The sequence below is a fragment of the Opisthocomus hoazin genome, chromosome 5 (genome assembly GCF_030867145.1).
Source record: "Opisthocomus hoazin isolate bOpiHoa1 chromosome 5, bOpiHoa1.hap1, whole genome shotgun sequence".
Taxonomy (NCBI): Eukaryota; Metazoa; Chordata; class Aves; order Opisthocomiformes; family Opisthocomidae; genus Opisthocomus; species Opisthocomus hoazin.
In genome coordinates, this window is record NC_134418.1 from 14,380,792 (window position 1) to 14,396,918 (window position 16,127).

Sequence of the window (16,127 nt, forward strand, 5' to 3'; positions counted from 1 at the left end):
CGAGGGCCCTTAGCTGGGGGTTCTGGGCGCAGAAGGGCGGGCTTGGCCCCGGCGGGAGAAACCGGCGTCCCCGCGCCGGAGAGCGGGCACCTTCCCCCCCCGCGCAGCGTCCCGCCGTGGGGAGCGAGGAGCGGTGACCGGGTAACGAGTTGCTCCTACGCGTCCTCTGAAGTTGCTGCTGCGTGCGCCTGTGCTGCTGCTGCGTGCGCGGAAAGCTCCCGGGCTGGTAGCGAGCTGCAAACTTTTCTGCAAGGGTTACTGTTGTAGTAAACTTCATTATTTTCAGGAATAATACATCGCTTTTCATTTTTGAGCTGCTTGAAAATAACTAAATAAATCAGGGTCCCTACATGGCACTGTGAATAGCTGCTAATTAAAAAAAAAAAAACAAAAAAAAACCCCCCAAAAAACAGCCTCACAAACTGAAAATAGGAGGTAAAATTTAAACTTCAGCCATTCATGTGAGGAATTTAGTTGCTTAGGTTGATTTTCACAAGTTCCAAGTTTGCAGTAGATCATGGGGAGCTACAATGTGTTTCATTTCAGAATGTCAGTTAGATCCTACTTGTTGATGTCATTGCATGTGGGTTTTGTTAATCCCCAAACAAATATATGGTCCCCAGCATCCTTACTATTTCCTTGCCTTGGAAGTTGTAACAAAATTCTTCCTTTTACCTACAATAAGTTTCAACAAACATGAAGTTAAGCTTCTGTTTACTTCAAATTAAAATAAATTTTGGGAAAAAACCCATTTATTTTTAAGATCATTTGCAGTCTGAGTCTAATATGGTTTTATCAGGAACATACAATGCCTGCCTTGTGTTATCTGTTCAGTTGTTTCTTTAGACTGACAGTATGACTTAACTCAGATAGGACAAACTTCTGCTGCAATCTGCTCACCCTGCTATTCACATTTGCTTCAAGATATCATTCTATACAACTGATTTGATATTTAGTGGGTGTGCTTAATGGATGTAACTTGCTTGGGGAACAGGTGGAAATGAGGGTGGTAGCTGGAAAAGTAACTAAAAAGGAAATGTAAAATGAAGCCTCCCCTGCTGCTTGTGCCTGCTCCTTTCCAACACAAGGCACAGTCACACGTGGCGTAAGCCGTTCCAGAGGAGCTCAGCTCAAGGTTAAAACTGCCACACTGACTACCAACCTGCTTAGCAGTGAGGCTTGATGTCAAATACATTCTGTGGTTGCTTATGGCCAATTGTACGTTGAAGATCCACATTAGTGCCATTGCTGAACTTGATCAGGTCCTTGCTTAAGAAAAGGCCAACTAAACCTTGGCAGTAAATGAATTGTCACACACACCTTATGTACTCACGTACACATTCTGTAAATACATACAACATTACTGAGAGTAAACCAAGCTCAAACCTCATGGCAGCTTCCATTATCAACTCCACTAATTTCACTTTGGCTTACAGTTTATCACAAATAATTCGTTCCCATTTGGCATTATCACAGTTGCCAATTGTTACAGCTACAGAGAAACATGGAAGTACAGCAATAACTCATCACAACACCTTTTTTTAATTTCAGTTATGTACTATGACTGATGGAATCAGTAGAATGGTTGAAGTTGGAAGGGACCTCTGGAAGTCATCTGGTCCAACCCCCCTGCTCCTGCAGGTCCACCTAGACGTGGCTGCCTAGGACCATGTCCAGATGGCTTTTGAGGATCTCCAAGGATGGAGACTCCATGATATCCCTGGGCAGCCTGTGCCACTGCTCAGTCACCCTCACAGTAAAAAAGCTTTGCCTGATGTTCAGACAGAGCCTCCCATATTGCAGTTTGTGCCCATTGCCTCTGGTCCTGTCACTGGGCACCACTGGAAAGAGCCTGGCTCCTTCTTCTTTGCACCCTCCCTTCAGCTATTTATGGACATTTGTAAGATCCCCCTGGAGCTTTCTCTTCTCCAGGCCGAGAAGCCCCAGCTCTCTCAGCCTTTTCTCACAGGGAGAAGTGTTCCAGTCTCTTCATCATGTTTGTGACCTTTGTTGGTCAGTCCAGTATCTCCATGTCTCTCTTGTACTGGGGAGCCCAGAACTGGACACAGCACTCCAGGTGAAACCTCACCAGTGCTGAGTAGAGGAGAAGGATCCTGTCCCTCCGCCTGCTGGTAACAATCCTAATGCAGCCCAGGTCACCATTACCCTTAGCAATAAGGGCTCATTGCTGGCTCAGGTTCAGTCTGGTGTTCATCAGCATCCCCAGGTACTTTCCTGCCAAGCTGCTTTCCAGCGTCGTGGCCCCCAGCGTGTACTGGTGCCTGGGGTTGTTCCTCCCCAGGTGCGGGACTTTGCACTTCTTGTTGAACTTCATGAAGTTCCTGTCAGTCAGCCCAGATTAAAAAAAATCCTATTGCTACAAGAGCAAAATAAAAAAGGTTGCAGTTCAACCAGTTTCTTTTTCCATTGGAGAATCAATAATCCTTTCGCAAATATTTTGTGGGCTTACAGAGTGATGTTTGTTGACCTTAGCTGATTTCTGTGAACACTGTTTACTCATGATAGGATAAAATGTAGTAGGAATGATTGCCTGAACATCTTGGGTACAGTACTGAGATTTAGGCTGAAATTCACTGCTTTTCCATATAATCATCAGTGAGTTCTAGAAATATATTTGAACAGGGACATCTAATGATCTAAGCAACTCGTATGTTGCCTCTGTTAGACTGTTAGACTGGATGTGACACAATCTGACATTTTCACACTCTGTTGTGAAATTTGTATTTCAGCATCTAGACACACGTGTGGTATTGAAATGTTTAAGAAAAGTCTGTCTCAGGAAATTTAACTTGTAAATTGCAAAAGACAAGATTGTGCTAAGCAACATTTAAATACAACATTTTGTTATTAAATCAATTCAAACTGATTTACCTGTCATATTGCTGAAATTAAATCACATTTATAGCATTGCTGGCATACAAGTAGTTTCTCAGCAGTCCAGAGGAAAAACTGTTTAATCAGACTGTTCCTAAAACAAAGAGATAAAGCAGAGATCATCTGAGAAAACAGACCTGCATGGAGTGTGAATCATTCCAATGAAGAGCTTGCAACCCCGTATGCCTGTCACAACACCTCTGAATGAGTCCATTTCTTTAGTCCATGGTACACTCAGAAACAGATTTGATGTAATTATTCTGGATGTTTCTGGAATATGTTAATCCTAGCAAAAATACTGTCAGCAGTGCTTTTATTATAAGAGTAAGAAGAGCTGAAAAATTCATAGAGAAATGCCACATGCATCTTCAGTACTTAGGAAAGGAAGTACATTATGGAAAAATACCTGAGTGATGCTAAATAACCTACACTAAAAACCATCTCAAAGATCATCTCTTTTTTTGCCCCACCTTACCAGTTAAGAGAACAGCTGTTATTTCAAAATAATAGGTTTCGTTGTTTACTCTGTTACACCCATTTTAACAGTATAATTTAATTGATGAAAGCATTACATCAGCATAAAATTAGTGCAATAAAAGCTCCAGCATACCTCATTAGCAAGCTGGGTACTATTGTTCCATTAGACTAAGGACCAAGCTGAAAACAGATTTAAAAAAACCATTTTTTTTGAAGGCACTTTGTAAATCTAAAGCAGCAGGTATTTTCTGTCAGAAGGAGCTGAATACTTTAAAGTATGCAGAGATGATAGACATAGAATCTGGAGAATCGACAATATAATGTCAGCAGCTAAGATGTTAGTGCCATTTGGGATGGACATATGGGAGAAAGAATTAATAAAAGGCAAGGGTGGGAGGAAGCAGAAAGAAAAACACAAGAAAGTGGGCACAAAAAGCAGGTAAAAATAGGAACTGAGGAGTTTTGTGAAGATTGGCGATGAAGACTCTTCTTCCCAGATCTGCATATTAAATACACCTCTGTCACCTCAGGGTTGAGTAGCTTTTGCTTAAGTACCTGTTTCCATGTGCTAAAGTATTTAGGGTAATGTGAGCATCTTTCCCTGTCCACTGCTCTTTTAATCTCTCTCTGTTCCACTGTCCTTCTGCCCAATACTCTTTGGATGGCAGCATGCAAGTAGTGTTCGTCATGATTGTGGTGTGTAAACAAGCAAATCTGTCATTCTCCCATAGCGCTCTCAGCTGTGAGGAAAGGGTCAACATTTTCCTTTTCGTGAATACCTACGCTATAGGTGACTTACGTGGCATCAGGTGTTCAGTATTGCACCTGTTTCTCAGCTGTCTTTTCTAATGATGAGCACACACTGTGAAAGAGGAGAAGATTTTAAAAACGGGGACAGGCACAACCATATTCTTGCAGGTGACAATTAAGTAAGGCTGCGAAGGTCTGACACAGCGGCTGTTGGGAGGTGAGTCCTGGGCTGGATGCATCCCCTGGAGCAGGTAAAGGGGAGCATGTGCCTCTTTTACTTCCTTAAATGTTCGTGATTGTTTTTCGCCCAGCTTCACTCTGAGACAGCTACTGATGGCATTGCTCATCAGCGATATAAAAGGGACTTGGCTCTCTGAGGCCTGAAGCTGCACCTGAATCAGTTGTACTTGTTTGGTTCTGCTATAGTCAGGCAGTTTTCCTAGAGGGAAGGGGCATTAACTCAAATGTATACACACAAAAACCCAGCAACAAGTTAGAACAAAGTCTGGAACTCTGTCTTGAATGAATTTGGTGTTGCCAGAGATGAAATTTGGTCTAAAGTTAAACTGGACATATTTAAGCACAGGGGATTACTTGGTAGAAGTACTTGGTAGAAGTAGCTTCTCAGTCTACAGTTGGTAAATAGTTTGTAAGTAAATGTGGTTGAATTACGAAGTACCATCTTCCCCCCCAGACAACGCAGCTAACAGCTGTTAACTGATGATGAGTTTGCATCAGCCTTTCAAGTTGCAAAGTCCGGCACAAATTCTGTCCTGTGAGTTGATCCAGTAGTGAACTGACCCATTAGCACTCTTCCCTTTGCCTGCCTGCTCTTGTGCTCGCAGTGACCTCTAGTGTGACTGAAGGAAGCAATTCAGTGCAGTCCCAGGACACGCATGCCTGTCATCTGTTTGACTCCATGACAGACTGGTTTATGGGTTAAACAAGCATGCAAAACATGAACCGGAAACCATAAAACAAAAAACATTTCCTCAACCATGCTAATAAAAAATTTAAAAATATTTAATGATTTCTGTGTGATTTTGTTTAGGTTTTTCTTTATCAAAAAACCCCTGCCTGACTCAGGTAATTTCCAGCATTCCCAAGTGCAAGAGATAGATTGTTTTTACTTTCTGAAGTACAGCCTTGTATTGGACTTTGTATCTGAGATACAAATCAGAAGGCAGTAATGCAAGAACTTCTACGAAGATTGCTGTAAAATGTACAGATTCTCCAATCCCTGACCCCAATATATTTATGAATTAACCTCAATATATTACATACTTTTTTTTTCACATAGGTATATTGGAGTAAGCATTTTTCCCTGCTTTTGCAGAAAAACTTGAATGGATTAAAAAAAAAAAGCTCTAAAGCAAAGATTTTTCTGTTCAGTTTCTCCCAAATTGCAGGAGAAAACAAGTGGAGCACATCATTATAGCAAGTAAGTTAGCAAGGCAAATTTCTGATGGCAGTGTTAAATCTGGAATGTAACAGTTAAAGGGAATTCAGCTCTGGAATTCGTTAATTCAATCCCTGAATTCATGCTATAAGCATTCTCCCACACTTCAGGAGGAAATAATCTCTGGCTACTTCAGACGAATAGAAATGACCATTTCTTTGTCAAACAGACAAGTTCACATGGTTTGAAATACAAAGTGTTAATAATTGGCAAAGAATACTACAAAAAATTTACAAGCTACCTTCAGTCCTTTCTGGGATTCCATCTGCTACGCAGCAGCAAACATAGACATGTTGTTCTCCATCCAAAAAACATTATGTATAAATTGCTGTCTGAAAAACTGAGTTGCTACATCTCAGTTTCAGGCACGTGTAATGTAAAGGACTCTGTAATAGAGCTTGTGCAGAATTTAATTAAGGTTTTAAAAATGTGCAAAACTGTCATATTGAAAATTACATTTCTGATAGGAAATATATGCTGTTAGTCCTATACATGTCAGATCGAATTCTGTCATATTGTAGCTTTCAGTGTTTTAGTCAGGAAGCCTTTTTAGAGTCGCATTAGTCATTAAATTTTCAAATTGTATTTATATCAATATCGCTATCTCCAAATCTCACTGCTTCCTGCCTACAAAACTGGCCACTTATTTCAAAGCTTTGAATACAAGCACATTGACAGAAAAGCAAAAAGAAAGTGAAGTGTTAAGGAATTATTAAATAGAGAATTTGAGAATTATTAACTGCAAAGTTTACATTATTCATTGTCAATTACATAAAATAATCAAGAGGAGGGATTCAGTCAATTTGAAGCGCAGATTTAAACCTCTGTTCTTTGTCCTAGGCTCTTATCTTCCCAAAACTTTTTGCATACAATTTTTCACCCATATATTTCACTATGCTTGTTCAGATTTTATTTATACGTGTCACTACTCCAATCCTGTTGATTAACATCAAAGCAGTGGAATGTACTAACTTTGACAGTGACTTTACCTGACATTAAAAGGAGTGTAGGGACAGGTTGTGGGTCTTTAATAATGCTGTTTTGTCATAGCAAATGCAATCATCTAATTATTCTCATGATGCCAAATGTAGTTAGTGTGCATTCTTGCCGGACAGTGTTGGTCAGCTTGAGCCATTTCAACAGCTGCACAGTCCTGTCTTATTAGTAAATTGTAATTTAATAAGTTGCACACACAAGGCTCCCACCAGGTGGCAATAACGCACTTCATTCTTTAAAGCATTTGCTATATTTCAGATGGTAGAAAAGTATGTTACGTACTAATTAGAAGGAAAAAAATTGTGATTTATAATAAAGTGAAGGTGATAGAAAATTGTTTTCCTGGACTCTCAAGGTAAAAGTACTTATGAAAAGTCATTTGTAAATGGGAAAAGACTGCATGGTGCTGGGCAATATCCGTTGTTAGGTTCGTAACATCTATTTCAATATAAATACAAGTGACATACTCCACTTGGTTCCTGAGAAAGTGAAATTGTTTAAATTTGCCTTTTGATGAAACCGCAGAGAGCAGACAGTGTGAAATGCTAATTTGCTAGCGGGAGCTTAAACCTCACAGAGGTCTCACAATTTTAGCTCAAATTCAGACTGATCAAATTCACACCTTCAGCTACAAATTAAATGCTCTTTTTAGACTTTTAATCTAGATGTATTTCTGTAAGTGCTGTACAACTGCTATATTCCTATTCTGTATTTCTGAAGGAGAAAATATCTGCACGCATGCACTGTGAGACTCCCATTTGCCAGAAGTGGTGGACTTGCTGTGCACTTACTTTTCAGATGCTCTGCACATGGTCAGCAGTCTTTGTACGGTACGTTACAAACGTGCTCCACCTGCAGAGCTGTGCACCTGCTAGACCAGCAGTACAAGTTCCACATACTCAGGGTGTCCAGATTTATTGCAGCCCAGTTAGAGCTACTGGTCTGACAGCATGTGTAAAGTCCTCAACCAGTGAGAAAAATACTCAAATTTCTCCTACAAAAGCTTCCAGGAAGAAAAAAAGGGCACGTCTTGAGGAAAAAAAAAGATCCAACCATTGTGTTATCTCAAAACTAGTTGCACAATAGTTGCCGGAGTCTTCATTGTCTTGTCACGCACAGGCATACAATGTGCTCTGTCATTTTCTTGAGTTGCCTATGATAATCCATGACAAGACTGAAGTGCCTGAAATGGTCTTCACAAGCAATGAAGAGGACATCATCTATCAGTCAAGTAGAAAGTCCTAAGGAAGGAGGTGGAGACAAACACTACAAACTTTCTCATGTGGAGGAAATGGTTTAGAACAAATGCCTGTTTCTGCTCGTACGATACAACCTAGTGTAGTTGTTAAGAACTGAGGTCACCTTGTATACTTCACATGCAGTTCTTCTGTACATTTTCAGGCAGCAGAACTCTATGTTCCAGCAATATACCCTTCATTTAATAACTTCCACAAATCCTACGCAAGTAAAATCATTTTTCCTGCTCCCTAACATAGAGGTGTACATGCATAAAATTTCATAAATATTTCCAAACCATTTCACTGTAATCTCAGAAACCAGAACTGGTCAGAATCCTTTCTTGTACAGTCTGAAATTTTAACCTACTGCAACTTGTTTGATCACGTAAACTGCTCATTTGAATTTTTGTTCCAAAATGCTTACACGTGGCATAAAGAAAAAGCTGCTGTAGGAAAAGATAGTATCAACACAGGCATTATTTTTTCTACTGTAGACATCTAGAATGTCAAACTGCAAAGAAAAGTAATTTATAACACTGAAATAGGATATTGCATTTGGTTCAGGTTAAGGAAAATGTAAGGTAATTGCACAGTTGCTGCCTTTGATGTAACAGCATATGAAACATAACTGGTGGTTTTATCCGAGTATATCATGAAGCAGCCATAAACCTGAAAAATTGTATTTAATATGCAATTTAATACCAGTTTTAGTTTTCATGTGTTTTTAATCGGTTATTGGATGAAGAGCCTTTCAACACAAACAGCTAAGACAAAAAGGCTGCAAAAGTTATTCTTGAAAAAGAATGTGTTAGGTTTTCCTTTCTTTTTCAGTCACTAAAAAAAACAAATCTAAAACATTATTTAAATAGGGCATGTTCTATGCAGAAGTAAAAGCTTTAATGCCTTCTATATTCTTGAATAGTCTAGTAATATTAAGACATGTTGTATTTTAATGGAAGGAGTCATTCAAGTATAGGCAAATTCCAGCTGCAGAAGCTCACAACTTCAAACCATCCTATACAATACCACAGTTAAATATCTAAGGCGCATTCTCAACTATGCATAAATAGGCTTCACTAGGAATGCCTGATAACGGTGTCACCAATTCATTGAAATGGAGCTTATAGCAATAATAAATCAAAAATATCCCGAAACTATTGAAGTCAAGTATATATTATCATAGACCTAATACTGCATTGATACTCTTATTTTTCTTACTCACAGAATATTTTTTCTTCCTCCCCCCCCCCCCCCCCCCTTTTTGGAAATACCATTTACAATGCAAAACAATTAAAGATAAAAGTAGAAAAAACATCTTCAGCTAGGATCAGGGTCCAAGACTTCCTACTGATATTTTCTATTTTATTATTCTATTTTCTATTATGTATACCATCACCCTTCACTTTACCTGCCCCACTTCCAACACATTCATGTAGAAATATGTCTCTGTCTACATAATTTCTGGATTCAAGTGGACTCTAATGTCACTAGTAGCACACTGGTGCAATTTGTGGATGAAATTTTACACAATTTCTGATGCAAATTTCTATTTTTGGCACAGTTAATCTATAATGTAGATTAACTACCTCTCAAGAAAAGATAGTTGATTTACCACATACATTATTTTTTAAGTCATATTATTCCAATTCTTTTTTTATTTTTCTGCTTTGTGCTCAGTTCTTCATCTATCAGTGTTTGGTTCACCAGAATTTTGGGCTGTCCAGTATGCGGTAAACACTCTCACCATTAGTGCCGAGTCAGATACTAGCAAATTCTTTGGTTTGGCACACTGTACACAATAAATACTTTTATATTTCTCACTGTATTGTAAGGCCATGTTTGTTCTGCTATATGCTCTAGGTCATTCTATCATTACTGTTTGCCAAGATTCTTATGAAGCACGTACGACTTGCATGGCCTTTTTCCCAGGTCAGTTGGTGCTTCTAGGATGAATATTATTTCACATGTTTTGGTCCATGCACTTATGCTCTCGAGTTTCATGCACTTCTTTCCTCTTGATGTGACTGTATTCCTGATTTATCCCTAGAATTAGGTTTAATGTCGCTGTTAAATAAAGCTTAGATCAGGCTTAGATGAGACTAAGGCAGCTATAGATGCTTATGATTTCTTTTCCCCCCCATATGTTAGTTTTCTATGTTTTGATTAGAAAGCAACAACAAAATGTTGTGCAATAAAACCCTTGGAAGATGGAAAATATTGCAAGACTTTGGGAAGCAGATAAATACTGTCACACATCTGCAATATGTAGATGGCATATTCAGGATGGCAGTGTACCCCTGCTGTGTTCACTGTAGTGTGTGTGCAGGGAGACAGTGTGAGATATGGCTGTGGATCCTGCTCTGGAGGAACGCGACGTGTCTCGGACTTGTCAAGGTGTGAAGTTTTCCCAGTGTTAATGTGTTGAGCTGGCTTAAGTCAGGGCTGTGTAAAGAAAACAAGGATTCAGCAATAGTTTCAGACCATGAGTCTTGTAAACAAACTTCGTGAACAAATAAATGACAGGCAGATGTCAGCCTGCAGGCTCAAAGAACAACTGCTATAACAGGAGTTGGAAAGAACCGAGTCATTTTAGAAACAGAGCCATTTTTCACTGGTTAAAAGGCAACAAGCATATAAAAGAGCTATGAATATTTTTTAAATTACTTGATTTCTTCAGGAATGGTACTTCTTGATCAAAATAAGTTGCTACAGATCAAGCAATTTGGTGTAATGAGATATCCAGAGAGAGAAGCCTGCAGGAAGAACTGGCAGGGAGCTAGGTAGACTCTCCTGGAAAGGAAGATGGAGAGACAACTGGTAAGAAAGATGTCTGATTTTTATTGTTTCAGAACACAGCTTCTTGCAATTTTTTAGTTAACAATGCTCTATGACCAGGCCAATATTTGATAACTGCTTGCCAATTTAATTGCCCCAGAAGAAAGAAACCTGCAGATTTGGTGCGGTAGATCATAGCTGATTGGCTGTAGTCTGCATCTTGGGTCCAATTATGGAAGCAGGGAAAAAAAATCACCTTGATGGATGTACGCTATTTGAGATCACCATCCTGAACAACTGGACTTTGGAAAACCAGTCAGCCTGAGGAAAGATTTCTGAGACTTTAAACAGACATAAGCTTATGTTGGACACATGAAGTGTTTTAAATGAGCTCAAGTTTCTTTTCTTGTTCTGAACAGCCTGGCATTAATTCAGAGGAAGGCTCTCAGAAGTCTTAAAAGGTCTTAAAAGCTTTTGTAATCTTAAATGTGATTTGTAGCTGTAACTTTAGTAATAATAAAAGAAGATTTGCCACAGAAAAATGGCTTATTATCGTTCAGTATTTGCAGATGAAACTGAAGGAGCACAAGAAACGTCTGAAATTTCACTCTAAAAAGAATTTATAAGTAACCTGAGCACCACAAAATCTTTTTCCAGCTCAAAATGTTGATTTCTCAAACTGAATAAAAGCTGCTTAGCTTGAGGACATAGATGACGGTACAAGACAATTTATAATACTTTAATTGTTGGCTCCTAACTTGAATCTTTCACAGTAGCTCAAACTTGAAAATAAACAGGGCAGTGAATACGAAAAACCATTATTATTTTTTTGTTTCTATTAAAAGTATTATGTCGGTAACTGGGTAACTTCTTCAGAGCAACAGTGAATTCTGGATAATGTTAGCAGAAGTTAGAGGAGAAGGGACTTCAATATTTCATTTGTTAATGACTTCAATGTGTAAACCCAGAATCATCAAGATCAACATGAAAATGGAACCGGTAAGACTAGCAATAGCAAAAATGTGAGGTTTAGAACAGCAAAGACTCATCTATGAGTTAAGTAAATCATTACAGTCCTACTTTTGCCATTAAGTTTAGCTATGACTACCTATGCCAGAGCTGAGGTTGACATAACTGGAGGATGTTCTATAACATGAAATGAGACGGGTGCTGTGCAACCATGGTATGCCAGCTACCTATAGTAAGACATCTACACTGTCCAATTTTGTGTAGCAGTCCTCTGTGAGGACTGAGGGAGAAATACTCCCTGCATTTCCATGTGAAGCACAGCATCAGCAGAATAATTCTGCTGTGTTCTCTAGACTGCTGCTGCGGGACAGAGGAATTATTTTACTCTAATTCCTAACAAATTAGTGTAATTGTTCTCGAAAAGTGTGTTCCCCTGAATAGTATTTTCCCAAGAATGTATCTTTCGATCCTCAGAAAGCTCTTTTTAAAATTGCCTCAAAGGTTAAACACAACAAATAAGTTTTTTGTGGTATTAAATTCTCCAGGCCAGAGATCCATACATGGATGTTTCTGTTCTGGCACAGGATTTCAAAGCTTCAAATTGCCACTGGAAATACAGAAAGAGCTATTACTTACTGAATTAGTGAGCTTCCCTAGATCTGTACTACGGACACTCTTTAATCCATACCCTCAACATTATTATCCATCTTCTAATCCTTTGTGTTCTTTCTCTCTCAAATAGGTGTGCTATGTTCCGTCAACATTTCTAATACACTGAGTTAAAGCACCAAATGCCATCTTCACACTTACAAATTCCTCTCTGTAGCTAAAACAATTCATGATTACATGTTCTGTTTTATAAGCACTAATTTGCCTTTTACATGGTTTTTAATATGCATATCCAAAAGCTTTCTAATCATACTATTCCCAGGTAGATTCAGCATCGGAATAGAAAGTTATACCACAGGTTTGATAGCCCACACTTCAAAGTTTTAAAAAACACCTGCAAAAATACTTGTCTACGCTTAGGAAGCCTGGAATCTAGAAAAGGCATGCATTACCCTTTTAATTCTCTTTTCTTTAAGCAAGTCAATTTTTCAGATCCTTCCTTTAATCATTTATTTGTTAAATTGCTACTCATACAGTTACAGTTTTCTGGCTTTGAAGAGATAAAGGCCAACATTGAAGATTTGATATGTATCCAGCAGTGATGGAGAAGAATCAGTATTGTAATACCATGGGTTCTTTTAACACTGAACAGAAATAAATCTGTATGTTTTAAATGAATCATGTCAGTGTACCTGGACATATTTATAAAAATGCCAGCATTAAATCAAATTACGGTAATAATAAGCAAAGCTTAAAAACTCAAGAAGAGTCAAATCTTGCACTTGGGGAGGAATAACCACACTAACCAGTAGAGGTTGGGGACCAGCCAGCTGGAAAGCAGCTTTGCAGAACAAGGCCTGGGGACTGTGGTGGACAGACAGATCATGAGCCAGCAACGTGCCGCTGTGGAAAGAAGGTTAGTGATATCCTGGGCTGCATTAGGAGGAGCACTGTCAGCGGTGGATGGAGGTGATCCTTCCCCTCTACTCAGCACTGTGAGGCCACATTGGGAGTGCTGTGTCCAACTCTAGGCTCTCCAGTGAATGGCCACAAAGATGGGACCAGAGCATCTCTCATATGAGGAGAGGCTGAGGGAGCTGGGACTGTTTAGTCTGGAGAAAGAGAAGGCTCAGGGGGATCTTATTAATGTTTATAAATACCTGATGGAAGGATGTGAAGAACCTAGACTCTTCTCAGTGGTGCCCAAGAGGCTATGGCCACAAGCTGAAACATAGGAGGTTCGTACTGGAAGTTTCTCTGCTCTTTTAGTTACTGAATTTACCTGATGAATATTCATTGATTCTACTGAGAGCGATGGGGTCTAAATGCTAGCTACCTGATGTAAGTGATAGATGTGATCTACAGGCTAGATATAATGTATGTGATTGCACGAAATGCACTGCCAAGTTAGGTTTCTTAGCCTTCATAAGGTAAAAAAAAAAAAATAAAAAAATTGAAATTGTATGAGAGAAGTTCTGTAAAGCACTGCTTTCCTATAAGGAACTCTTTACGATGCAGAGACCTGAAAAAAACCCCAGACCCCAAAACCCCACCATCTTTTATGTTTCCAGAAAAATAGGTCATTGTTCCATTCCCCTGCTCAGATGAAAAAAATACAGAATGGTGAAGACCAAAGGTATTGAGTAAAGCTGGAAGCTCGTATCCACTAAATAACAAGTAATTCAAACCCATTATTTGCTGAAAGGGGAAAACTGCCACCAAGGGCTACAGAGAGACTACTGTTAAAACTTTCAGGAAATCCTTATTCCACAGATAAGGATTTTTTATGTGATGGGGTTCTGCAAATGCATTGAATACAGGTGTGTATGCTCGGTAACTCTGATTGCTATTGCAAGTCCATTTCATAGACGTGCATACACAGAACCCCTTTGTCCTCTTACTTCCCACCCTCCAACACTCTCAGAGGGTGAAAGGAGACAAGCTATGTTTAACTTCTAGCCCCCATAGCTCTGTTGTAAAGGAACTTTGTTTCTAGAGATACACCATTCATCCCGTTTTCTCTTTGGAGTTCCTCATGTCAGTATTTAAGGGAGTTACTTGAGAATTTCAGTCTGAGCAGCTTTGTTCTGCAGTAATGTCTCTTTCTTCATAATGAGAGGACCAGGGTTGTCTTACCTGCCAAGAGGTGCATGTAACACCTCTAAACTGAATACAGACACACTCTAACTAGGGTTGGAATCAGCAAAGAACAGAAAGTGGGTCATCAGAAGACACAGATCTCAAATTAAATGCTCGCTCCCTCAAGGACGAAGGAAACACTGACAGTTGCTTGAACGTATGGTGCAGATTTATCGCTGAGACATATAAACAGAGAACAATGCAAGTGAAAAATGAATCTACCACAATAAAAAAGAGCAGACAGGAAATCCGTATTCCCCTTAAGCGGGACAGAGTAATGAGCTCAGTAAGCCACATGAACTGCATCTCGTATATGAAAAGCCACGGAGTTTCTTGGGAGAGACTGGTATCAGGACTGAAGCGCTCCCTTGCCTCGGGCCTCACATTTGCCATTTTCTATAGCTCTGTTTCTCTATCTGTAAGAGCTACTTCTCTGCTTTTCTGAAGGACCTTACAAATTGCTAAGGCAAAGATTTTGAGAAAGTTCCTATTCTTTATTAGGCACAGTGATATACTTGGAGAAAAGGCCATGCAAGTTTATGGATGCACAAACATTCCAGATATTATGAAACATTACAAAATTTGTAAGATATTAAACACTAGCAAAAACCCATCTAAAAATTAACCTAATTTTTTTGGTTAAGCACTTACTGTACTTACATCTGTCCCCATTTAAATTGTTCATACTAAGAATACAGAATTCAGCATGAAAGGCTACAGCAGTGACTTTAGATTTTTTGGGTACCTTTCTTCCCTTCCCCCCCCCCCCAAACCCACAGAACTATAAAGAACAGTAATTCTTTCACAAAGAGCTTGATAAGATAAAAACTCCAAAGACAAAGAAATTAGGATGCACATAAAGGCAAAACCCACAGCAGATATACCTAGAGGACAAGAGTAGGTTGCAAAGACAAGTGTAACTGTGGTCTCTCCTAATATTGGACCTCTTGCCTTTGTATTTGTAATATCCTTTATCTTAGGACCGTGCATATTTAAGCAAATACTTACAAAAACCCATCAAGGTAATGTCAGCTATCTGGCTTTTAAAATGTGCGATCTATTCCTCTCCACTGCTAAAATGCAGTTTTAATGCACTTGCATCAGTCACAGGAATAGCGAAAGATGCACTTCTGAGATACACTTCCTAGAAGTACTGCTCCTGGTGAAGAAATAAATCATGTAATTCTGACTTTCATAAAAAGAAAAGGAACATTTTCAAGCTATGCCAGAATCTGCAGTTCCCTGTTTATGTTTCCCTGATTTTCCCCGATATATCAATCAGAAGATACTGTTATATTTTGCTATTGAATCCAGAATTCAGATGTACTTTTCACTGAAGGAGATGACTTGTCTTCCTCAATGGAACTGGAATTCATCAACATGGCTTAAAACAAAATACAACATTGCACACCGCTCACCACTGAGGATTGTCTCCAGTCAGTCTCCCACTGCCTTTGTTAAGTGCAAATGAAACCCATTGAAAAAAGTCCCTACATGACTACAAAAACACAAGATTGGAAAAGATTCAAAAGCAATCCTCTACTACTTTTCTCCCTGTGCTAATGCAGGACCCACTTCTCTGCTGGAATTCATCCAGGAAAGATTAAACAAAATGACTCCTCACTTTCAAAGACAATCTGCTACAGTTCTTCACTTATTTTGCCATTACAATGATTTCAATAGATTGCAAAAAAATACAAGATGGAATTTAATAGGAACTAATACAGGGTGTTACATTTGACACGGCTAATCTATAATCTAGGATAGGTCAATAACAGGATGGATCAAGAAGCCAACACAGGATGAAGAATAACTGGCTA

General features: G+C 39.1%; 2 protein-coding genes across 2 annotated transcripts in view; one reads left to right on the forward strand and one right to left on the reverse strand.

The window, feature by feature from the left end:
- WFS1 (wolframin ER transmembrane glycoprotein) overlaps nt 1–2,914 on the reverse strand; it is a 38,487-nt gene extending 35,573 nt beyond the window's left edge. The window contains exon 1 of the mRNA XM_075420505.1: nt 2,893–2,914. Coding sequence (XP_075276620.1) covers nt 2,893–2,899 — 7 coding nt within the window. The 5' untranslated portion in view covers nt 2,900–2,914. The remainder of the gene's footprint in view (nt 1–2,892) is intronic.
- The window catches only part of JAKMIP1 (janus kinase and microtubule interacting protein 1), a 281,939-nt gene that overhangs the window by 408 nt on the left and 265,404 nt on the right, over nt 1–16,127 (forward strand). The window lies entirely within an intron of this gene.